Raw genomic sequence first — 27,318 nt, 5'->3', positions numbered from 1 at the left:
GAATATGCTGAATATCCTGCATTTGTTCATATATCCCTAGGCCAGTACTGAGGATGAAAGATGAAAATGACATCTTCCTAGAACCTCATCATGGCTGAAGTTCTATCCTGAGTGTGAGGTTTGCTTCTAGTGCGATTGGAAGAATTTTGATCCCTCAAGACTGCACATGTCTGGAAATGACACTAAGGTGGACATGGTTAGATACCTTCACATGTCATTTCATCTTTTTCCTTATTATAGGCATCTCAACCTTGTTCAAGTGGTAATATGAGCAGCTTCAGTGATGAATCATGATTTTTCCAAAGCAACCATATGAGTCCTCTTTCTTTTTCCCAAATAATGGAATGGAGTTGGGTATACCAATAACTTCTAGCCAATGGCATTTAACAGGAGTTCAGTTTTGGACATTTGGATAAAGAATTTACTCTCCTCATCCTGGCCATATAGCTCCATGGTTAGAGGTCATCCTGATATGCCAAGGTTGCAGGTTTGATCTCTGGTCAGGGCACAGTCAACCAATGAATGTATCAATATGTATAAGAATAAATCAATGTTTCTCTTTCTCTCTCCCTCCCCCATTCTCTATAACCAATCAATAAATAAAATACTTTGCTCTTTAATGAAAAACAAAGTAGCATCAGGAAAAGATCCTTTCTTAAGACCATTTTTCTCTTCCTGGCGTCAATGTGTGGAGAAAATCTGATACCGAGATTTGAGGCAGATATATTTAAATTATCTGATGACTAACTTGAAAAAAAGAATCATATGCTGAAATGTCAGAGTGAAGAAAAGCAAGAAATTGGATTCTTTTTACTTCATGAACTGCTGACCTGAACCTGAGACAGAATTTATTGAGATTCTTGTTAAATGATGTGTCCTTGTAGTTTAAGCTATTCTCTATAATTCAACACATCATAAGTGATGCAATCCTTTGGTCCAACCAAAATGTACCTGACAAGGGGCCACCTCATTTTAAAACATCAGAAAAGATACTACCAAGGTGCTCATGTGTTCTAGGGGATATCTTCCTATGATATGTCACTGGTGTTGTGACTATAAATCTTAGTTTCCATTCAGTGTGAATCAGATTGTGGCTAGATTACTTTCGGGAGTGGGGGAGGGTAGAAAATTAAAGTACATGAAAGGGAAGAGAGGCAGGAGGAGAGAGGGAAGACAAAAGCCAGTGTGGACTGTAAAGGCCTGAGGTGTTGGGGAACTTGGGAAGGTTGAATGGAATGAGAGAAAAGAGCGTGAAATGCAGCATGTGGAACCCTGTGAAGTGCAGAGGGTGCTGGACTTTTTAGTAAATGCTAGGTTTCAATAAGGTGACGATCAATCTTGTGACATCTTAACGTTCTCAACATGTAAAGAAAACAACAATTATTTACATGAGTTTTAGTGGGTCTTGCCACCTAGTGAAATTTGGGGGAAGAATTAAACATGAACCAGCAACCGGATGGTGCCATCAGCTAGGAAGCAGAATAGGAAGCCTCAGACTCTTCTGCACCAACTCAACCATCGTACATGGACCAATCCCTTTTGAGAGAACTTTAGAAACCAATTATTAAGAAGCTCCTGCATCCCAGGCAAACATGAAGTGAGCCAAATCGGAACTGGCAGGAAAGTTTGTGGTATTTACTCACCATAGGTTTACCCTGTTGGTACACCACAGAGCAATTGGAAGGAAATTCCCCGATTTTGATTGCTCTCTGGGGAAAAAAGAGAAGACTGAAACATGCACATGGCATTCACATTTCAGGGGGCTGTGCACGAGAATTGTTTCTGTCTGGCCTGAATGTAAGCACTGATGGGGAAGGGCACGGGTGGAGGCCTCTGAGAACAGTGGCAGTGTTTGGAGTATCACTTAGTCACTCACTGTAGTCCCTCCCCCAGGAACTTGAGAAAAACCCCAATACCCAGTTTCTTCCTGAGAAAGGAATTAGTTAGAGTGTGTGTCCAATGTTTCAGACTCTACATTAAATTTTTATTAAGATGATGGATTTTATGCTGTGTGTTTTTACTATAATTTAAAAAAGAACCAGTTGCCAAAGAAGTTGCTAAATGTACTTGCACTAATTTGAGTTTCATAAAATGCTGCAAAAAAACAAAAGAAAAAGTAAATAGTAGAGTCTACTTACTTTGTCAATATAAATCTTGTTATTTTAGGGGATTTTTAGTGAAGCAGACTATATAAAGTATCTTTTCGTTGTAATGACTCATTTTTTTCTGGTTTATTTCTCTTTTTTTTTGAACGGCTAGTTAATTTTCCTAAATTATTGACACCATATTTGATATTTTGTTAAATTCTTTGTTAGCAGCTGGAACCCTTTCAGCTACATCTATGTGATGCCAAGCAGCTAGTAGATTTGGTTAATTTGTGACAACAGTCCATCTGGTTACTTTGGTGAATAGGTCCTTACTCAATTCTCTTTCGTGCCTTCCCAGAATCATGATTATCTTGTGAGCACGAGTTAAAAATACAGCATCATTATGAAACTTCCTGAAGGGGCTTTTACATCAGCAAATGAGATAAATTCCCTCTGTTTGGTGTTCTTTGATCCAAATTAACTTTTAGAACCAAAGTATGTTTGCAAAATCACTATTAGCTGACTGGGTTCAGGAGGGATTTTTTTCTGACTATGTATTTGTCATTACTTTTGTTATTTATGTTAACAATGGGTTTTATACTTAGCTTTAGGTTTGTTACCTATTGATCTTTTATCACTTCATTATACTTTTCATGCTATAGTTTGTCAAATTTCTATGTGGTGTGCAACTTCTTCAGATTTAGGTAAACTGCAGATTCAATTAAAATTCTAGTTCTCATTAAGAAAGTTGAAGAAAAAAATCTGACAGTTCACCTTGCATAAAATGTAATCATAATTCATATACATCACCCATTCACTTTTACTTAATTGATCATTTTAGAATAATTTTGTTCATTATGAATAAGGAAGAAATTGCTCATTTAGCTTCATCAATAAGCAGTGAAGCTTGTAAGCCAGATCTCTGCCTGCTGAGCATAAGTAATAGTTGAACAAATATAAGTGGGTGCATTTTCTGTAACTCACATTTTAGAGATAGTTGTTGACACTTTTTCATATATATAATCTTATCCTCTATTTAGATGATGAGGTTTTTATTCAGATTTAGTGTTATCTTGTATTCTTTAGTCTTAATTTAAAGTTAATTTATAATGTTCTATTTTTCTTACATAATTTTGGTTTCTAAACACTAATATTGATAAATGAAAAAGTTAGAAATTAGAATGTGAAAATTATGTATTGTATGCTATTAGTCTATGTTCACATAAGTGTCTCTACAGCCTTCTGGCTCCTGGCTGGGGCCTTCCTTCCTTCCACGCCGCCCCCTGATGGTCAGCGCATGCCATAATGAATGGTTGAACTCCCGGTTGGTCGAACTCCCCAGGGGACAATTTGCATATTAGCCTTTTATTGTACAGAATAGGATGCAAACAGAAACATAACTTTACAAAATGGTGCCTTTCGTCACTTATCACCACAGTTATTTTTATTTTATCTTGAATCCTTTTTTTTTAACTTAAATAAAACATGTTCTGATTCTCGCTCCCAGCCTCCTATGAGATGAATTATTGACCATAATCCAGAGTAGCGGTGTAGTGCTCCACTATAAATGGTGAGTCAAAGGCATGAGTTGTTGTAAGCATGGTCTCTGTAGGCAAAATAAATAACTCAGCAAATGCTTCTTGAAAGATTCTACTATGATATGTTCCAAAAGCTGCACAAGCACAGAGAATAAAAATGTGAACAGTCACTCCTATTTCTTCATTCACCATGTTCCAGTACCTGGAAATGCCAGTGCGGTGTATTTTAATTCCATATAATATACTTATATTTTTTAGATGTACAAAGAATAATGTTGTAAATGCATTTAAAGGTTTCACTATAATCAAATTATAATAGCTTTTTATCAACAGAAATAACTAAAAGTATAATGTCTGTTAAGTATAACTTCTTTTAAGTATAGCTTTTATTAAATCCCTTTGACATTCTTTGCCTTATAGAAGGGTCTATGTACTTGAAATGTTTGGTAAGTCCTATTTCATATGCTTATCATCAAAAACATTAGTTGTATATGATCCCCATGGCGACACCGAGAGAGACAGGCTAGGCTGTTTTGTGCTTCTTCCCTAATTGAGCATCAGTGTGTAATGAGAGGGGGTAAATAAGATGGTTTTAAGGTCAGGGACATTGGGTTGTGGAATCCTTGGGAGATTTATAAGAGCAATAGTTATCAAATGTTACCAATGCATGTATAGAATGTGCTGATCCTCATGCCTTCTCCATTATTCTTTTTTTAAACACCCATTTATTTTATTTTTAAACTTTATTTTTATTATTGGCACCATTACATATGTCCTCATTTCCCCCTCCTTGTCCACCTTCATCCAGTCCCTGCTCTGCACCGCCCCCACCCCCTGCCGGCTCTGCTCATCACCACATTATTGTCTGTGGCTATGGGTTGTACATATATGTTCTTTGGCTAATTTCTTGATTTCCTCCTTTCTGATTCTCCTCCTTCTTTTTCCCTCTGTGGCTTTATGGGCCTCATTAAATCCATATTACAATGTAAGATGAATTCAAGTACCCTAAAGTACTTTCTATTTGTTCAGGATGGACTCCAAAAGAAAAAAACAATGATTCTTATGGCATTAATAAAGTATAAGGACACCTAAACTCACTGTAGTTATGTTCAATGTCTGAGCTATATGAGTTGTGGACTGATATCAAATCCCAGAGGATTTTGTGCAATATAAAAGAGCTCATGAAAACAGGATGTAGATTATTGAAATTTCTTTCACATTAAAAATGTAATTTTTTCTAGTTCGAATTTAATGTGTCTATTTTACAAAGGGGATAGAATTAAATGTTAAAATTTGGGTAATGTAAAACAAGAGAAAAACAAAAAAATCCAGTAATAATTATAATTGATGTTTACTGAGTGTTTCATTAGATGCCAGGGATTGTTCTGATACTTGGATTTCATTACTTAGCCCAGTGGTTGGCAAACTCATTAGTCAACAGAATGGCAAACCATGGCTCGCGAGCTGCAGTTTGCCGACCACTGACTTAGCCCTTAGAGCATTCTATGAGGTCAGTACTATTTTTAATCCAAAGTTAGAGATCGGGCATAGAGAGGTTTAAGTGACTAGCCAAGGTGACACTCTAATAATGTCCTTGATACCCACCCAGTTGGCAAGTATTTATTGATTGTTTACTGGGAGTCAGGCATGGAGATATCAACATGTGTTATTTCAATTAATTTTTACATTAATTCCATGGGGGTAGAAAGTAGTGTCTCCATTAGTTTTAGGACATTAAAATAGGTTTACTAAAGTCACAGAGCTATTACATATTGGAACCTGAATTAGAATCCAGTTCTGTCTGACTGCATTTTTTCTCCCCCATTTCTTAAATGTGTGTGTGTGTGTATGTGTGCATACAACATGAAAAAACCATTCCAACACAAAAAGCATTAATGTTTTCAGATATGTGTTTGAGAGGGGAATTTGGTACTGTGTAAAAAGCTATCTTGAACAATATACCTAGCCAATCACACAACTATTATTTGACTATTGACTGTCCTTGTATGTTTCTACAGTACTTTCCTATTCCCATGAAAACCACACTATTCTGCGGACAGGTACTTCATTATGGTACACAGTACATGATTCTAAGTAGATGCTCTTAAGGGAGGAGGTTGTTGGACTGGGTAAAAAAATGTGAAGGGATTAAGCAATACAAACAAACAAATAAACAAAAAAATCCTCATAGACACAAACAACCATATATTGATTACCAGAGGATAAAAGGGGGGATAAATGGTGATATAAGAGATGACTTGGTGCAGTGAACACACAATATAATATACAGATGATATGTTATAGACTTGTACACCTGAAATGTATAGGATTTTATTAACCAATGTCACCCCAATAAATTCATTTTTTAAAAAAAGTAGATGGTCTTGTTTACACTTGGTGAGGAAAATAGTGGTGGTGGTATAAAAAATGAGTCAATTTCCATTGTGAACAACAAAAGGAGAAAAAGGAAAGATAAATGGAAATGAACTGAAAGTTAAATTGTGATTTAGAAGTATAGATAAATCTATATAATGAAGATATCAAAATCCTGGTCAGAGAGTACAAAGAAGATATATAAAGGTGATCATATTATTATTAATCCAAATAAGTAGTAACTTGACAGTTGGCAGACAGGAGATTACTTAGGCACTGGTTAGAGTCTGAAAGATGATTCGGTAGGTGAGTTTGTTTGGGCCGAAGGCACTTTGGTGAAAACAGACAGTAAGGGAGGAGACAGTTAAGACTCAGAACAAATGCAGAAGTCATGGATGAAGTAGTAAGAGGATTACCAGGACAGTGATGAATAACAGAATCACAGCAGAAAGAATATGTGGACTTATATCATAACATGAATAATGATAGGACCAGGGGAAAATAAGTCAAGCAGAATGGGAAGAAAAAGGTTTGCAACTTGTATGTAGAAATTCAAAAAGGAAGTTAAAACCTGGAAAACAAATAATGTTAACTTCCAATTTGGAAAGAAGAAAGTTTAGTAAGCAAAATCAAAATGTAAAAGTTTGATATGTGACATTGTAGGATTTGGACACCCTGAGCACATGAATTCAGTTTATGACACTGTTTCATAGCATCGTTAGCTTGAAATGTAGATTGAAATATAAGGCTTTCTGTATCTTACAGCCTGTGACTATTGAGAAGTCAGGGCCATAATATTCATTTTTTCTCTTTGGAACCACATGATTTCTTCAGGGAACTACTGGTTGTAATGTTGATAGACATTCTAAGTGAATCAAAATTTTTTCCCAATAACAGGTCCTAATCATTTGTAGCAATCAGTTAACTCCTGAAATCTTGTCTACGTTCCATTTGTCTGTTGAGGTCTCATTCAACTTGCTGGATCAAGTGGAAGCAACTTTCTAAAACAATAAGTTTATTTGTATTCTTAAACCATTGTAGATTGTTTAATTCAATGTCTGTATCGTTTTTCTAAAATGACTTTCTTTAATATCATAACAACTGAAACATTTCTAAGGGCTCTCTATTTCCTTTATAAATTCTGTAGTATACATCTCTCTATATTAAAGTGTAATATGCAAATCGACCGGACAGTGGAATGACCAGTCGGCTATGACACGCACTGACCACCAGGGGGCAGACGCTCAACACAGGAGCTGCCCCCAGCCCACAGGCCCCCATTGCCCATTTGGGGACTGCCAGCCAACTTCTTAGTCCTTCCCCCCGGCCGGCAGGCTCCAATAGCCTGATAAAGAACCGGAAACCGGGAGTGGGTGGTGGCTGACATGGGCGGCGCTGGGGCCCTGATCGCCCTGATCATCCTGCCAGTCATCCCACACACAGGGTGACTGGTGATAGTGGGAGTGGGGGGCAGGGCCAGCTGCCGGCAGTCAGTGAAAATCGGCCCTGATTGCAGGCCAGGCCTAGGGACCCTACCCATGCACGAATTTTGTGTACCTCTAGTCTAGATATAATAAACTACAATTATTTGACCAGTGACCATAAATTTAATAAATGGTTTGTTTTTATGGGTGCTGTTTACACTAATATCTCTAGTAACACTAATAAAGCAACAAGAAAGAGATGGGGATGACAGGGTCCTTAGAGCCACCTTATTCAGAATATATAGTTCACAGACCAATAACAGTAATTCCCTAATCCAAAAACTTTGAGAATTTCTTCAAAATGTATAATATGGGTTAAAGAAAAGTTGAATTTATGCATGAATTTAAATGAAATTCATTTAAATGAATGAAAGTAAATTTTAAAATGTATGATATGAATTAACAAAATAATGAGATATAGAAATGACATTATTTTTTTTTCTGAATATATATCCAATGATGTGGAGGCAGAATTATTGAAAAGATACCATCAGCACATTTTCACCATCACTTAGCATGGTGATGCACAGCATAATAGCATATTTTAGTTACTATATAAATTCCAACTTTATATGAATGAATACATGAATACGTGAAAGCAGATTGTTTAAATCCAAACCACAGTATATAGTTTTGTGTTTTGCACAAAATGAACACTCATATGTTGAATCATGTGTAGTACTTTCCTGTCTTCAGAACCATCCATTCACCCTTTTCTCTAAATTCTGCACATATGCCTGGAGTGACAGAGAATTTACTTCACCTCTGTATAAAATCCCTTATTGAGAGCTGTGAGAAAAATTAGGTAATTCAATATTTTCCAGAATTAGCCCAGGTAATTACTGCTTCCCATAACCTCTATGTTCCTAGGCTCTTTCCCATACCACTCTCAGACTAAAGTGTCATTCAGAGATGTATGAGTAAGCTCCAGGAAAAAGATACTTATTTCCCCCTAAAAGTCATATTCCAATCAACATCCTAATTATACTACTCATTTACACATGTATCAGTAACTAAGCAAAAGTGCATAAAATTTATAGATAACAATTTCTTATCTATCTAATAATAGAGGAATATGCAAATTGTCCAGGACACCGTCACAGTAACAGTAACAACTGAACAGCAGGATGGGGTGACAAGGTCAGCAGGGGAGTTAGTGAGGGACAACCAAACGACTGAACAGTGAACAGCAGGCTGTGTGGTGTGACAAGGCTGGTGGGGGGGCGGGCAGTTGGGGGTGACCAGGCTGGCAGGGTGGCAGTTGGGGCAACCAGGCTGGCAGGGGGGCAGTTGGGGGCAACCAGGCTGTCAGGGCAGGCAGTAAGGGGTGGCCAGGCTGGTGGTGGGGGGGACAGTTAGGGGCTACCAGGCCAGCAGAGTGGAGCAGTTGGGGGCAACCAGGCCAGCAGACAGATGCAGTTAGGGGTGATCAGGCTGGCAGAGGGGGCAGTTAGGGGCAATCAGGTAGGCAGGCAGGTGATTGGTTAGGAGCCAGCAGTCCTGGATTGTGAGAGGGATGTCTGACTGCCAGTTTAGGCCTGATCCCCAGGATCAGGCCTAAACCAGCAGTTGGACATCCCCTGAGGGGTCCCAGATTGGAGAGGGTGCAGGCTTGGCTGAGGGGACCCACCCCTGTGCATGAATTTTGTGCACTGGGCCTCTAGAATATATATATATATATATATATATATATATATATATATATATATATATATATATATATGCCTAAGTGACCATTAAACTATTCTACCCTCAATTGGTAGCTATGATGTGCACTGACCACCAGGAGGCAGACGCTCAATGCACAGGCATGGAAACATGGAACAGACTGATACAGACTGATGAACCTCAGAGGGATCAGGGGGATGGGGGAGGTGGGAAGAGATTAACCAAAGATCTTATATGCATACTAGAGGCCCAGTGCATGGATTCGTGCACTAGTGGGGTCCTTTGGCCTGGCCTACGGGGATTGGGCTGAAACCAGCATGGTTCACGGATTTGTGCACCGGTGGGGTCTCTCAGCCTGGCCTGAGGGGATCGGGCTGAAACCGGCAGTCCGACATCTCCCAAGGAGTCCCGGATTGTGAGAGGCGCAGACCAGGCTGAGGGACCCCACCAGTGCATGAGTCTGTGCACTGGGCCTCTAGTTTTTTAATAATAGACATAGACTTGGGATATTCTATTAGGGGTACTTTTTAATCTTTGACCAGCAAAAATTTTAATATTCATTTTTATTAATTTTTAAGTTGGTGGAGCAAAGTTAAACATGCATGGAGCAAATACTCTCTTTAAAGAAGAGAACCAAAAATGAAATATCTATATAACATTATACAATGGATCATATTTTGTGTTATAATGGAGAACAGAATAAAAAGGAACACCCACTTTAACAACTAAAGGTGCCAGGGTTGTTGATTTCTAATTTAAACTATGATATTTGCATTTTTTTTAAGGAAAGGAAGCAAAGATTTGTAAAAACAATTGTCTATTTTGTGTATTTTCAAAGTAGAAATGCATGACTCTAGTATGGCAGGCTCAGTTATTAAAAAATATTATTTAACCAAAAAATATGAAAGGAAAGAAGAAAGAGCAAGGAACTTGGCTATTAAAAGAAAAAGATTGTCAAAGCTTGCGAAATTATTAGCTGGTGAAATGACAACCTAAAAACAAGCCAACATAGTCTATATTGACAAGCCATCCCTTTAATAAATGCTCCATTATTCTAGGCACGTATCTATCTTTAATAATATATTTTGTTGTTGCTCTACATTTCAGTACACCACAGAAAATTTCCTGATATAAGTTGCTTAGGCACATCAAATTTAAATGTCCACAATGAAACTCATAATCTTCTCACCTCCACCCTGCCCCTCCTGCTGTGATTCATTTCTTCATCTCTGTTAATTGTCCGACATCTTCCACAGAACAGATGTGTCCTAGTCCATTTTCCTGAACACAATTTGGTATATCAAATTATTTCCTTTTTTATTTCCAAGATCTATTCTAACAGAAACATTTGGCCTCAGCATATAATTAAAAGCTTAACAACACTAATAGTTGCTTCAAAAAACATCCCCTCTTTGTCAATGTGCAGCTATTTACATTCATTTGCATGCAATTCACTTTCATACCCATTCACTGGGGTATGAATATTACTTAGTCAACTGGGCAATTAATTAATACAATCTTTACATATTCACTTATTAAAATGCACTGCACAATTCCTATTTCCTTGGGAGTTCTCACTGAAGCCGTGGGATGTGGATTTTGAACAGCTGCAGCCATTTATGTGTTTGCTCTTGTTGTACAGAAGAGCCAGGTGGACGTTCATTTTCTGTTTTCTCTCTTTGCCTTGAGTTGAAATTTTAAAAAATCTCACTTTCTCTGATATGCTGTCTAAAAGGATGTTATCTTACCTTACTCAATAGGGGCTCCATCACTGATTGCAAGCCAAATTGTAAGTATAGAACAAAGATCAGAATCTTCAGTGAAATTTTTAAAATAGCCAGTGTTATAGTTTTGTTGTTGGATGATAGAGAATTTTATTAAGTTTTACTCTGTTAAAAGTATATATTTTTTTTAGCTGATTCATGTGGTAAGCTCTATACCAAGTACTATTATGGTCATTAAGACAGTTCTAGGAGATAGGTACAGACAGGTATCTCAATCTGATATATGTCAAATCTGAAGCCCAGAGAGGTTAAGTAAGTTTCCCAAGGTTAAAGGCTATTGAAGCTGTAATTTCAGTTAGGTTTTTAAACTCCAAAATATGATTTTTACCTCCATAAAACCTATTTTTGTTTGAAGAGAAATTTATAATACAAATAGCTTGATCATTTAAGAACAAGGCTTTCTTCTATATTCCTTTCAGGAAATAATATTTTATACCCTTCCATACTTTTAGCAGTGAGTTAAAGAATTTAATGTTTTGTGATCTAAGAAACGTGAGATACATTTTATAGACAAAGGTGCATTTTTAAAAATTAATTAGCTAGTTTTTAAATAAAGGATTATTATACAGTATTATAAAATTTACTTGAAAGTCATAATCCTGAACAAGCCTAAAATTAGTAATAGTGGGGGAAGATACAAATAGTATTCCCTTCCACTTATTCAGTTATTGCAACTATAGTCAGAGCTAACAAGTGAAATACAATTTAAAATTTTTTAGTAAAGTTAAGCATGTAGCAGATTCACTTATGTTCATCTACATATATAAAAGCCAAGTGACCCGAACAACCAGTCACTATGACATGCACTTTGGCGGCCAACAGGCCCACTTGGGGCCCCAATCGGCCCCTCCAACTTCCTGTGGCCCTTCCCCCCAAGCCAGCCCACCCTGATTGACCCCCCCACACCAATCAGTCCCCTAACCCCAATTGGGGGTGGGGCTGGCTGGCCAACCTCCCATGACCCACCCCTGCCAATCCCACCCCTGATCAGCCCCCCCCCCCACCATGATTGGGGCAGGGCTGGCCCACCCCGCCCCTGATTGGCCCCCATCAGGGCAAGTGGCCAGACCCCACCCATGCATGAATTTGTACACCGGGTCTCTAGTTAAATATAAATTGCTATAAAATAGAAATCAATATGGTTTGTAGCAGAGATTGGAGTTTTTCTAATTATAATGTACCTATGCCCCAGCAGAAAGGTTTTCCTTCAGTCTCTGAGTTGCAAACACATTTAATGTGGTCCATTCTATTATCTAAAGGTCATTCCATTGTTTTCAGTCTTCATTCAAGACACTCTCAGATACTAACTCTATCAGGGATGAGCAGAATGACATGAAGTACCACAGTGAAAGGAAGTACTCTGATTTACATATATTGAATTATTTTTTTCTCTCCAGGATTAAATAGTCATGATAAATTCTCTAATGTAAAAAACAAAATCTGAATCATGCAAATTTTATGCAATCAAGAAATCACTCAGCAACCATTTATTGGACACTTACTATATTCAGAACAGAGGCCCTGCCTTTAGAAGATAAAGAGTAAAATATAGTTCCTTAAGATGACACAATTTTAGGACAGATAAACTATATTCGATGGTAAAAATATGAAAGTTGACAAACTACTAGAGTAAGAAGGGAGAGAAATGGCTAGAACAATTTGAGGGATACCAAGTTTTAAAACAAGTCCAGATTTAATACCAAGTTTTAAAACAAGTCCAGATTTAAATCAAGGCTCCATCATGTTAATTTTAAAATAAATTGTATCTACAGTAGCCATCAAATTGCCCTATAAAATTTTGAATAAGAATTCTTTAAAATAACAAAGCCCTGGAGAGTAACGGGCTCTCCCATTTCCAAATAGCCAATAAAAATAAGAATGTTAAACTTGAATCTAACATGAAAAGAGACTGACAGTGTTGGCGAACATATAGAGTGACTGAGACACGCACCTTTTTTGTGAGAGTACAAACTGACACTGCAACAGTGTTTTGGAACTCTTTGGCAATTATGTCATAATGGTGGTCATATACACAGTCTATGATAGCAATTTCAGTCTAAGATATATAACTAACAGAGACCTACACATATAACTGTCAAAGGCATATAGAAGAATGTTAATAACAGCCTTGCTTACAAAAGTCCTAAATTAGAACCAACCAAAATGTCCATCAATAGTAGATAAATGGTAATCTAATTCATATTGAAATACTGTACAGTAATGAAAATTATCCTATCTAATAAAGAGGGAATATGCTAATTGACCATCATGCCCTCACAAAGATGGTGGTGCCCAGAGCCAATAAGGAGGGAATATGCTAATTTACTGCCACGCCCTCAAAGATGGCAGTGCCCACAGCCACAAGATGGTGGTGCCCAGTCCCCTCAGCCCCCCAGCTGCCCAGGGCCAGCCCGAGGCGCAGGCAAGCCTTGGATGGCGGCTGCCCAGCTGCCCAGGGCCTCCCGAGGTTCAGGTAACCAGGGCCAGCTGAGGCTTGCGCTGCTGGCAGTGGCAGCAGCAGAGGTGTGATGGGGGCATCACCTTCCCCTGATGGCTGGGTCACCTCCCACCCCTGAGGGCTCCCAGACTGTGAGAGAGGGCAGGTCAGGCTGAGGGACCCCCACTATAGTCCTATATAATAAAGAGGTAATATGCAAATTGACCCTCATGCCCTCGCACAAGATGGCCATCCCCATGTGGTCAAAGATGGCTGCCACAAGATGGCTAGCAGAGGAGGGTAGTTGTGGGCGATCAGGCCAGCAGAGGAGGGCAGTTGGGGGAGATCAGGTCTGCAGGAGAGGGCAATTAGGGGCAACCAGGCTGGCAGGGGAGGGCAGTTGGGGGTGACCAGGCCTGCAGGGGAGGGTAGTTAGGGGTGACCAGGCCAGCAGGAGAGGGCAGTTGGGGGGACCAGGCCTGCAGGGGAGGGAAGTTAGGAGCGACTAGGCTGGCAGGGGAGGGCAGTTGGGCGGGGACCAGGTCTGCAGGGGAGGGCAGTTGGGGGCGAACGGGCCAGCAGGGGAGGGCAGTTGGGGGCAAACAGGCCAGCAGGGGAGGGCAGTTGGGGGCAATTGGGTCGGTAGGGGAGCTGTTAGGCTTCAATCAGGCTGGCAGGGGAGTGGTTAGGGGGTGATCAGGCTGGCAGGCAGGCAAGTGGTTGGGAGCCATCAGTCCCGGATTGTGAGAGTGATGTCCGACTGCAGGTTTAGGCCCAATCCCAGGGCCTAAACCTGCAGTCGGACATCCCCCGAGGAGCCCCAGATTGGAGAGGGTGCAGGCTGGGCCGAGGGACACCCTCCCCAGTGCATGAATTTCGTGCACTGGGCCTCTAGTAGAATTATATCTACACATACAACATGGATGATCTCACAAACATAATGGTGAGTATTCTAATAATATTTTATTTCTTGGTCTACAAACAAGTGTCTGTATAATTTTTCTAGTGATATATTTATGGTTTTTGCTAGTATACTTTTCTACATGTGATACTTCAATAAAAAGTATATTGAAAGAAACAAGAACAGTAGCAGAAAGAGTCAATTAACTACAAGAGACAATTATACAAATTGAACTTTTTGAAATAAATACATTGAAAATATCTTCTCTCACTCTGTGGCATATATTTTTATTTTAAATATTTTTGATTGGTTAGTTTTATTAGGTGGCTTTACCGCCTGTTAAATATGTCAGCTGTGTGTCTAGTTAAAATATTTTTAGGTTCTACAATTTCCCTTTGAACATTTTTCCAATTCTTTATTAATATTTTGCATAATATTATGCAAATACTTGAACTTAGTCCAATTATTTAAAAAATTTCAGAAAGATTTATTCTTTTTCTTTTTTTATAGAGACTTTTTGTCATGTGCTATTGCCATCTTGTATGCCTGATGGTTTTTTATTGAATGAGTGACATTTTGTATGAAAATTTGTAGAAATCATTTCATGCTCTTGATAGTTATCTTCTTCCATATACAATTTGCCTTTTCTTTGGCAGACAGTTTTGGGACAAAAAAACCTCAATCCAGTCAGTAAATGAAGGCATTTGAAGCCAGGTTTTATTCTTTAGGAGACCTTGTCTCCTTCAGGTTTATTCCTACTAGTTAGCAGAAGGCCAAGGTTGCTGACTTATCTCCAGTGTTACCTCTGTTCAACAAGACTACTCAAGTTCCTACTCAGCTTCTACATTCCTATTGCTTTTCCTTCTCAGTCCTTAGCTGGTGCTTCCAAATGGCCAACAGCTTTGAGAAGAGAAGGGGTGCTGGCTGTCATTTTCTCCAGGACATTGACCCTCAAGTCCTCACTGCCTTGGCAGCTTTCCAATGTCCTGAAGAGATGTGTGCCACTTCTGGTTGTTTTAGGTGGGAGGTTTGCTCTGCAGCAAGCTTATCTGCCATTACAAAAAATGCAAACACTTTGTAATCATAAAACCAATGTACCCTTCAGTGCTATAATATTTATTACTTCAGAGAAAAATTAGCCCTTCTTGAATATTTACCAACTAACAATATATATGCCTAAAATTGCAGAGTTCTATAGATACATTTTTCTCTTACTGAAACTCTACCCTGGTTGATCATATCCACTAAACTGGTTTTAATTATTATCTTTATTCTGATGAACCCCCAATATTTATCTATATCTGAAATCTATCTCCTGAAATATAGATCCACAAATCCAAATGCCAAATTGATACTGACAGTAGGATAACTCACAAGTGTTTCAAACTCATATGTACAAAATGGAGTTCCTCATCTTCTACTCCTATTTACAAATAAAGCCACCTCATTCTCCTGTGCTCCATAGGTGGGTGAGCAACATGATCTTCTCCTAAAATGCCAAGCAATATACCTAGTAACCACCCTCAGTTCTTGATGTCCCCTTACCCTCATAAGTAATTCCTCACTGAGGCCTCATATTTCAACCTCATTATTGTTTCTTGAATTCATTCATTTTCCCCTTTCTTTTGTCAGCACCTTGTTTCCTTGGAATTAGAAAACACTCTAAAAATTGCCCCCCCTGTTTCCAGTTCAAGAGTGTATATAATATACACATTCCCCCTAAGTCATCTTTGGAAAATAAAATTAGGATCTTGCGACTCCCTTGCTTACTAGTAAAAGCCTTCAGTGATTCTTCATAACCTGTAGGACAATACCCAAGTGGTTTAACGTGGTATAAATGCAGTTCATGATTCATGAGTTGAATATGAAATAAAGATTGAACCTCTAGAAGGTAAAAAAAAGTGTAGTTAGAAATATTGGTATGGAAAGGAAAAGAGAACACAATACAGACTTATCATTTTGGAAATTAGTCTCCTAGAGATGAGAATTGCAGTTGTGAGAGTAAATAATAGAGAAAAGAGAATATAGAAGAAAAAAGATAAGAGGTGAGAGAGGTAATGCATTTCCTTAAGGAAGAACAAAAATAAGTACATTGTGTCCTGACCAATGTCGTTCAGTGGTTAGAATGTGGGCCCCACACACCGAAGGGTCGCAGGTTCGATTCCCAGTCAAGGGCACGTACCAAGGTTGGAGGTTTGATCCTCAGCCCAGGTCGGGATGTGTGCAGGCAGCAATCAAACAGGAAGAAAAACAGAAGTCAAATGTCACAGGATAGGCTGCATTTTGTTAATTGGTACAAAAGGGTCAAGGATGAGGATGGACCATATGTCTCCGAGCGGCTCTGAGGACAGGGAGAGACCCAGATGCAACTCTGAGAGGCTGCACTGGGAACAAGTACTTGTAGTGACTTACCTGTAATGAATAAAAAGACAAGGGCAACAGGAAATTCCTCTGTAAACAAATCCTACTGAAGTGAAATTACAGCTACTAGATGTAACCATCATTAGAACTGCAGATTCTAAGACCCTGGGGCCTTCTGCTCCCCTAAACTTCTCCGCAGACCAGCCTTAACTAGGAATACCTATTAATAACAGCACCATTTTGGTCTTTGACAGCTACTTCCTGTACAGAGCCTCGGTGCCAAGGAGGTTGAGGCCCTCCCTGAGAGGAATCATGCCACTCACAGACAGGTGAAGAGTCACCCCTAGTTTTCCACTTTCCCCACTGTGTTTTTCCTCTCTGAAGAATTTTTTTTATTTGATTTCCATAAATTATCTTCTCTGTGTTTCATTTTATAACATTCTTCTATGCACAGTGTTTCCCTGCCCATCTGTGTGTGTGAAGAGACTGTTTTCCTAAATCCCTTTCCAGATGAATTGTTAATTGTGGTGTCTTAATTATTCCCCACACTGCCTCGCTGATATCAACACCACAGTGACATCAGCTAGTCTCCATGCGATTTCCCACCCATATTAACATAATGAGCAGGTGCCGATGAAAATGTATTTGTCAAATGATAGACTTTTATATTTTCTCAGGGAAACAAAAACTGAAATATATTTTAGACATATTGTTGTGTATGCATATGTAATCACTTTTTCAAAAGTTTGCTTTCTGTTGCTATTAGATAACCTTTTGGGTGGAATATTTCGTACTACAGATGTGATTCTTGGCAGTAGCCCATCTGTCAGACTTGTAAAAACAAACAAAAAAAAAAAGAAGTGGCACATTTGCCTGCTGTTCTTCTGGGTGCAGACAGAGAGATTTATAGACAGCCTGGCCAAGGTGTGGAGGTGGAGAATGGAAGATTGAGCTTGGCATATTGGCCCAGGAAGAGAAGGACACAATACTAAAATTAGGAAGGAGGGCCAATGCCAGAGTGTGGGGTGCAAAGAGAGTGAGAAAAAGGGAGGCGGGTGTCTTAGGACTTCATGCAGAGTTTGTAATACCTTTTTAGGACTCCAAGTCAACTTCCCTGTTTCTAAAGTCTACATTCTGTAGTGTTTCCGGATGACTTTATGTCTATTTGCTTTCTTATGGGAGCTAAGTTTAGGCTACTAGTATTTTCCATGTGTATTCAATTGCTTTATTTGTTGTTTTTCAGTAAGAAAAACTGTTTAATTTCACCTTACCTCATTCATTTGTATTTAATTGAGAAGATGGTGCCTATTTTATCCTTTGTAAAAATTATTTTTGGTCTAAAAAATCTCACTTGGAAAAATGTATTCATTTCCTCATTATTAAGAATATTACAATTTACTTGATGTTTAGAATTCATCCCTGAAGTGACAAAGTAAGCAGTTTCAAAGGCTTTCACTGACACGGTGTGGCAAAGGGTGGAACTACAGTATTTTTCTAAAGCTATTTCCTGACATATCTATTGATCATTTTATGTAATACAACAAATAACCATCAAGGAATTATCTTACATATCTATATGCATGTATTTATAGGTTAAATTTTAAAAACCCTAGAAACTGGACAATCTTTTATTAGCATATCTAAATTATATCATAATGTACAAATAATTAAAATTATATATAAAAATCATGTAGTTACTTTTTTTTGCAGTTACTTCTTTTTAACACTGCCATTAATATTGTGGAACTACAGTATTTTTGAAACATTGTGTTTTCATGAACTCTTTTAGCTGTTTGTGAATTTTAAAAATTCATAAAATGAGTAATTAAGATTGCTCCTTGGCAATTCCATTCTGTGTTTAGGATTATTGAGAGACATCATTATAGTTCAAAATTTTCTTTTCAATTTTATAGCATCCTTTTTAATAGTTTATTTTTAAATTTTGATACGATATACATAACTGAAAATTTGCCATTTTCACTATTTCTAATGGTACAGTTCCATGACACTAAGTACATTAACATTGTTGGACAACCATCCCCACTATACATTTCCAGAACTTTTTTCATGTTGTAAAACTGAACCTTTAGTCACCTTAAACAATAATACCTTAACCTCTCCTCCTCCCAGCCCCTGGCAACCACCATTCTTCTTTCTATAGTAATGAATTTGACTCAGTACATAACATAAGTAGAACTACACAATCATTATCCTTTTGTGTCTGGCTTATTTTGCTTAGTATAACATCTAAACCTTGTTTTAATGTTACAAAATTAAATAAATTTGAAAATGTGTAAAATAAAATTGATATACTTAATACAAATATTTTCAAGATGCGCAGTAACACACTATATCATGCTTAATTACCTCTTGATATCACAAAATTGATTATTACTTGACATTTGAAGACATAAGTGTATGTTTAATAAGAGTTGCAATCCCACCTCTGAAGTTTACATGTTTTTAATTGTCGTATCACCAACAGATTGACAGTATGTCACCTTATGTAGTATTAGTTTAAATTTTTCCAAGTACAAGTGTCAATTTGAGAGAGAAACATTTTCCATATCTGGGTCTGATATTAAACTAAAAGGAAACAGTTTATTATAAGTGCAGAATAAAATGGCAAAGGTGTTTTTAAACTAATATTTCCTTCTACTATTTGCAAGTCAGTTAAACATTTGACCCATACAATGATTAAGGTTATATCTAATGACTGCATCTATATATTATTTTTAAAATCCCTCTTTGCAACACAAGCTGCAGATGTTGCCACACATCTTGAGCCACCTTTCCCTCTGTCAGTCCTGTGGAGAAAAGATGGATATATACAATCAGATTTTTACAGAAGGAGTGAAGGTAACCTTACAGAAGGGCAAGAGTGGAGGGAATAAACAGATTTTTATCTTCTCGGCACCTCTGCATCTCAAAAAATCTCTACTTCAATAAAGTCTGTGCTAGAGCTGGAGTGTCATTGATTGCATTCTTGCCTTCAGTGATGGCCTTTCATCCCTGTGTTCTCAACTATTCCTCTTGTGATCATGGTTAATGAGGGCAGACTTTTCAGTTCAAATTCACTACAAATGAACTTGAATATTGATGGATCATGATCATTCAGAAAACTAGTTTTAAAAATAATGCCAAGTTCATGTCTTGGGTCCTACCAAAGCTCATCAGAATGTAGTGTATGGATAGTTGTGAGCCAAGAGAATAATTGCCATGCAATTACGTTATGTCAGCTGTCAGAGTTTACTCAAAGAGGAATGAAGAATATAAATGCTTTCTTCAGCTAGTGGGCTTTTCTCTCCCTTTAAAGCAGAGAAATGGGTAAATGCACTCATTAGTTTTAAGGTTTAGGAATAATTCTCTGAGGCTTGGTGCTCTGTTCCCCTAGCCCAGCAGGGCAGTGGCCCTGTCCTGATGAGTTGCAAACTTACTCTAGAGCAGTGACCCCTTATTTGAAAATAGAGTCACTGCAGATGAAATTAGTTCAGATGAAATCCTACTGGAGTGGTGTGGGTTCCTAATCCAATACGACTGGTGTCCTGATAAGAAGACAGCCGTGTGAAGGTGGAGACACAGAAGAATGCCATGTGATGATGAAGGTAGAGATTAGGGTTATGCAGCCGCAAACAACCAGAGGCTAGGAGACAGTCAAAGCATTTCCCTACAGGTTTCAGAGGGAGCAAGGCCCTGTTGATTCCTTGATTTTGGACTTCTAACCTCCAGAGCTGTGAGACAATACATTTCTGTTTTAAGAGACCCCATTTATTGTACTCTATTGTAGCAGCCCTAGGAAACTAATAGAGTTATGATGTAGAAAAAAACAGATAAGGTTTATTCCTTCCATACCTGGAAAGAATTTAAAACCCATGAACAGAAAGGAAAGGGAAGCAGTTATTAACTCAACATAATTGCTAGTAGTTAAAGCCACCACAAAATGAACGCAAGTTCTTTAGCAAGTCATGAGTTTCCTACTATTAAAAATGTCCAAGCTGGATAGATCAGGCAGGTAACTGAGGTGACTTATGCATCAAATGGCAGGTTAGATTGAATGATCTCTGTTGAAGTCTTGTCAGATAGGTGTTGGCCACTTCCTTTTCATCTTCTGCTTCAATAGAGGGCATAATATAATGGCATAGCATGGTAGATACGAGTTAAACCTAAGCTCTAGCACTTATAGCTATTTGTCCTTAGGTAGGTTTCATAACTTCTCTAGCCTCAGTTTCCCACCTATTAAATATGAATATTAATAGTTATTACTTCATAGTGTTATTATGAGGTTTAAACTAGTTAGTAACTTAAACTGATTAGAAGAGTGCATAGCAATAGAAAATAGTATAAAAGTGTTGGTTGGAAAAAAAACTTGCTTTCATATTGGTTAAACAGAATGCATTAACACTGTCTTTCTTTCCATCACTGTTATTTCTCACCTCCAAAATATAGAGAATTAAGAGAACTCGGGGGGGGGAGGGGGCAGTCAGTTGGGGAAAAAGGAGACACATGTAATACTTTTAACAAAAAAATAAATAAAAAAAGAGAACCAGAACTGCTTTTTTTTTTTTTAAGTATTGTGGGGTTTTGTTTGTTTTTTATATGTTTTGTTGTTGTTGTTTGTGTTGTTGTTTTTTTGTCAATTCAAAATTATACTATTTGGACCATTTATTGACCAAGTATCAGTGGTATGACGCTTTTGACAATTTCCTTATAACAAGTCTTGATAATGTGTTAGTCCCTGCTAGGACGGGTTTGTGCATGGGGGGGTGGGGGGAAGAGAGAGAGAGAGAGAGAGAGAGAGAGAGAGAGAGAGAGAGAGAGAGAGAGAATTCAAGTGTTTCTGAGAAACAAATAATTCTGCAGCATCATTTTCAGATACTAAAAACTACAGTTCACCCTAACAAAGTTCACGTGAGTTTGTGAGTCCTAGGTTGATGGAGTTAGATAAAGATGTGAAGTTTTTTTGCAAAATTAAACCCTGGGAAGTTTAACCCTATTAAATTAGCATCTGTTGGTGACTGAAGGGTAATTTCAGCTTCAGGAGCTAGTGAAAGCATTTTTTCAGTATATGAAACTCTTAATAAATGATACATAATTGCCAAAAAAAATCATCATTCAGTGACTTAAATTTAACAAAATGTGCTTTTGTTTCTTCACTATATAAGGTTACTAATCACTGCATCATTTGGGTGCATGGGAGACAGCTCTGGCAGGTTAATGATACTCCAGGCAAATTCACAGTTACCTTCTGTGAAACAAACCATCAATAAATGTGGTAGCAGTGCTTGCAACTATATAATTCTGAAGTCAGTGATTATGTAACTGTTAGATACACCAGACAGAGGGAGGGCAGAGGATCAAGGACTGGTTGTTCCTTCCATAAAGAGCAAGTCGGTGAGATAGCGCAGCTCTTAAACATAAGTGTATACTGAACGGCAATGAGGCAGGCTCAGCTGTGAAAGACTGAAAAGTATGTTTGCGTTAGGTGATGTTTAGAGGCCATGAAGAGTAAGAGAAAGAAGGATTGCATTTCTAGAATTTACATGGGCTTTGTTATAACTTCTTTATTTTTCCAAAAGAAGGCGGTCAGTGTGGTGAAAGGTCAGCTCTTCCCTTGGTGTTTCATCCCAGTTCTTCTGCTTTATGAGCCATTTGTCCTTTGACAAGTTCCATGAATTCCCTGTGTCTCAATTACCTCATGTTGGTCATGATGTCCTGCCTTTGGGTTTGTTATTCAAATTAAATGACCTCAGCATACAAACCATCTCGCTCAGTGTTTGGCAATAATAGGAGCTGAATAATTACTGACTTTTGTCTTTGAAGCCTCTTCATCTATTGAAGTTCCAGACACAGCGTTTGAGATCAGATAAGGGTAAAAGTCACGGATGAGGCAAACTACAGTTCACTGGAAATAGCTAGCTCCTAATTCAACTCAATCCAGTAAATATTTCTTGAATATCTACTACATGTTGAGCACTGAGGGAACATCAAGAAAAGTCAAAGGTTATTCTATAACTTCTGGGAATCACAATTCAACATGAAGTAAAATTAACACAGTCTTATGATCCATTGAGAAATGTCTTGCAAGGCAAGTGAACTAATTTTAAGTATATATTCAGCATTCACACAGATTGATGAATTCAATGAAAATTCAGCACAACCTTAAATTATCTTTCCTTTTCAATATTTGTTTGTGGACTTTATAAGAATATTAATTAGCTCGACAGTGTTTCCTCATGAGTATCTATTTTGTTTCTTTGTTTAGTTTACTGTCTTATTCTCTCTAGGCGACTATAACAGAATACCATCATCTGGATGGTTTACAAATGATAGAAATTTATTTCTCACAGTTCTAGAGGCCAGAAAGTCCAAGATCAAAGTGTTGGCACATTTGGGCCTGGTGAAGGACCACTTCCTAATTTATAGACCATAGAACTTTTTGCTGAGTCCTTACAAGTAGTCAGAGATAAGGACATGAATCCCATTCACCAGGGCTCCACGCTTATGATGTAATCACCACCCAAAGGCCCACCTCCTAATACCATCACATTGAGGGTTAGGAGGTAAACACATGAATTCTGGGAGGATACAAGCATTTAGTCCATAATAGTTACTATTCCTTTTTCTTTCCATATTAGTGTGTGTGGCAGTGTGGAAGAATCACCACATGAGGACGGTAACCAACTACTTCATAGTCAACCTTTCTCTGGCTGACGTGCTCGTGACCATCACCTGCCTTCCGGCCACACTGGTTGTGGACATCACTGAGACCTGGTTCTTTGGACAGTCCCTCTGTAAAGTGATTCCTTACTTACAGGTAATGGTTTTTGATACATTTTTGGTCCAAATACAGAGCTACTGAAAAATTACTTTCAATTACAGTCATAGTGCTCTATTGACTAGTTAGCTAAGAAAGAAATATACTTGCCCAAGGAATTGACAAATAAGGAAAACAAAGGAACCAGCAAACCTAAGGAAAGAAATACTTGAGACTTTCTACGTAAACAAGTTAAGTTTTGGGTTAACATAAAGCAACAGAATCCTCAAGTCATTATTAGATGCTGCATAAACTTTTTACTTCGTTCACCTCTAATTTTCTGATGATAAAATAAGGAATATGAACAAAGTAATGACTGAAATTCTCCCAGTCCAAATAATAGACAGCTGTCTGTTTTTATAAGTGGTAGCATTTCATGCTGAAAAATTAGGAACCATGTGATCAAAGCAGTAGAGTACACAGGTTTTAGTATAGTTTCTGAATAAAACCACCAGGTTTGGAATATCTGTTCTGCCATTCACCAACTGTATGCTATCAAGCCAAATACATAAGCTCTTTGTGATTCACCTATTTAAAAAAAGATAATAATTTTAATTATAGCTATAGTCTATGGTTGTTGTTAGTCTACTTACATAATTTATATAAATCACTTGGCATAGTGATTACCCTCTGGTGGATATTATAAAAAATTAGGCCTTGGCTGGTTTGGCTCAGTGGATAGAGCATCAGCCTGCAGACTGAAGGGTCCCGGGTTCAATTCTGGTCAAGGGCACATGCCCAGGTTGTGGGCTCGATCCCCAGTAGGGAGCGTGCAGGAGGCAGCCTATCAATAATTCTCTCTCATTGTTGATGTTTCTCTCTCTCTCTCCTTCTCCTTTCCTCTCTGAAATCAATAACAAAATATTTATATAATAAATAAAAATAAATAAAAACAGTATGTTCTCAGTAACTATCAGTCATCATCATCATCATTAGATTCTTTATTGTTCAGTAATAAAAGTAGCTTTCCTATGATTAATTGCCCTACAAGAAGATAAGAACAAATACTTTCAGAGAGTACATTTTAAATGATATTCTGATAGCTCTAAAATCTTTGAACAAAAAAAAATTCCTAAGCTAGGGGCCCCAGCCATAATACTCAAAGGCATGGATGCCCTTTAGCAATTGGGCTGTGAATAAAATGCTGGCCATTCTCTTCTTGTGTTCCCAAACCCCATACCCATATCCGTCCTCCACCATCTCAGTTCATACTCCATCCAGTCTCCCAGAGATTGATCATAGTATTTGGAGGAAACAAAAATGTGCTTCTAATTATAAAAAAATTCCTATAAGCAGAACAAGCAAAAATATTAATCTAGATACAGACCTTACACCCTTCAGAAAAAGTAGCTCAAGATGTATCATAGATCTGAACGTAAAATACAAAACCATAAAACTCCAGAAGAGAATATAAAACTTAGATGACCTTCAGTATGTTGATGATTTTTTAGATACAACACCAAAAGCATTATATATGAAAGAAATAACTGATAAGCTGACTTTTTCAAAATTCAAAAATTCTGCTCTGTAAAAGACAATATCAAGACAATGAAAAGACAAGCTACAGATAGAGAAAATATTTGTAAAAAGATAAACATAATAAAGTACTGCTATGTAAAATTAAGAGAACTTTTAAAACTAATTAATAAGGAAATAAACACCCAAATTAAAAATAGGCCAAAGACCTTAATGAACACCACACCAAAGAAGTTATACAGATGGCAAAGAAGCATCTGTAAAGATGTTCATCCTCATATGTCACCAGCAAAATGCAAATTAAAACAGCAACGAAATATCACTACACAACTGTTAGAATGGACAAATTCTGGAACACTAGCAACACCAAATGCTGGTGACAATGTGGAGTAATACTAACGCTTATCCATTGCTGCTGCTGGGAATGCAAAATGGGACAACCACTTTGGAAGATGGTTTGGTGGTTTGTTGCACAATTAAACATAGTCTCACCATATCATCCAGCAATTGAATTTCTTGGTATTTCCCAAAGGAATTGAAAATGTATGCCCACACAAAAACTTGCACACAAATTTGTATAGCAGCTTTATTTATAATTATTAAAACTTGGAAGCCACCAAGATGTCCTTCAGTAGATGAATGAATAAATAAACGGTGGTACATATAGACAATAGAATGTCATTCAGCACTAAAAAGAAATGAACTATCAAGCCATGAAATTATAAAGATAGTCCTTATTACTAAATGAAAAAAGACAGTCTAAGGAGACTAAGTATATTCTGTATGATTCCAATACGATGGCATTCTGAAAAAGGCAAAATTATGGAGAAAGTAAAAAAGATCGGAAGTTATCAAGGATGGGAAAGGTTGAATAGGCAGAACACAGAGGATTTTTAAGGCAGTACAATGATAATATATAATGGTGGATACATGTTGTAATACCTTTATTTAAAATCATGGAATGTATAACATCAAGAGTGAATCATAACGTAAACTATGAACTTTGGATGATTAGGATGTGCAACATTGTTTCATCAATTATAACAGGTGTACCACTCTGGTGGGGGTGTTAATAACAGGACAGGCTATGGATATGGGGGGGTGCCCAAGGTATATTGGAAATCTCTGTATCTTCTCCAAAATTTTGATGTGATCTTAAAAGTATTCCAAAAACACAAAGTCTTGACAAAAAACACAAGTTGGGGGAGACTACAAATAGCTCATTAGTAGAAATTATACTAATTTGGATCTGAAATGTTATAAAAATATTTGTAGCCCAGTAGTGTTTCAATGACCTCTTATATAGAGAAGTGATCATTTTTTTAGGTCAGATTCTTGATAGAATTGTAAGTGGGAAATAGTAAGTGGAAATTATAAGCTTCATGACAGGCATTAAGTTTAATAGGATTAGTTTGAGTCAGTTGGCTGAAAACCATGAATGGGTTACAAAAATACACTGCAGCAAAACTCTTCCAGAGAAATACTACATTTAACAACATTAAAAAAAAATTCCGTAAGAAAGGGGTCTTTTGGTGTTTTCATAGAAACAGAGGGGAAATCATACTAGCAGAGAATTCTAATATGTCACCATTGCTGTGCTACTTCCAGCAAGCTTTGTATTTCTCTTGGTTCCAATAACTATCCGGGGGGCAAATTGGGGAATCCTATTAAGTTTCAAGATGGCTTTAGTTGCCCAGAATCTTCTCTTTGCTGGGAGAGATGATTTCACGCTCTCTTTATGAAATAGAACAGTCCCTTGTTAAGAGTGAGGTGATGCGTGAGGTGTGGATCATGCGGTGATAACGCAGTCCTGCTCTAATGCACAATGACCCCTTGTTGTAGACTGGGTATTCCAGATTCTACTTCTAACACTCGAGGACTGACTGGAAGCAGTGGGAAACAGTGAATGATGCAGGATATCCATCTCTCTGAAAGTCATGGACAATAATCATCTACACAGCACAACTTACTAAGTCCTACAGTTGAAGGAACAGTCACCTCCTAATAGATTCTGCTTCTCCTTAAACAATGTCCAATCTAATCAACTCCTCAATTGATCCTCTTCTCCATAGGCCAAGGAGACAACTACAGAGTAACCACAAGATCTGAGTCAGATGGAAAAGACCAGATCTATTCATTATCTCATTCAATATTACTTGTTGGTGGAAAGTTGCAAATGCAAAAAAATATTGACACACTGGTAAAACTAGTATCTCCAAATTCCTGCATTATTAATTACTCATTTTCCATAGCATTTTCCCAAGTGGAATAAACAGTGTCAATGGTCAATAAGCCAATAACTTACATTTAAGTAGTTCTTTTCCTTAATTATAATATTCTGAAACTGATGGTTTTTGCACCTAAGAGGATACTTTTGTCCTACTGAATATTTTAA

The 27,318-nt window shown here is 37.7% G+C and overlaps 1 protein-coding gene across 1 annotated transcript in view; it reads left to right on the top strand.

The window, feature by feature from the left end:
- HCRTR2 (hypocretin receptor 2) overlaps positions 1–27,318 on the top strand; it is a 110,510-nt gene that overhangs the window by 53,150 nt on the left and 30,042 nt on the right. The window contains exon 2 of the mRNA XM_080665051.1: positions 23,269–23,447. Within this exon, the coding sequence (XP_080521177.1) occupies positions 23,269–23,447 (179 nt within the window). The remainder of the gene's footprint in view (positions 1–23,268; positions 23,448–27,318) is intronic.

This window comes from Plecotus auritus, assembly GCF_963455305.1.
Source record: "Plecotus auritus genome assembly, chromosome: 4".
In the NCBI taxonomy this organism is placed as follows: domain Eukaryota; kingdom Metazoa; phylum Chordata; class Mammalia; order Chiroptera; family Vespertilionidae; genus Plecotus; species Plecotus auritus.
Note: the sequence above shows the minus strand (reverse complement) of the source record. Positions and strands in the feature narration are given on the sequence as shown.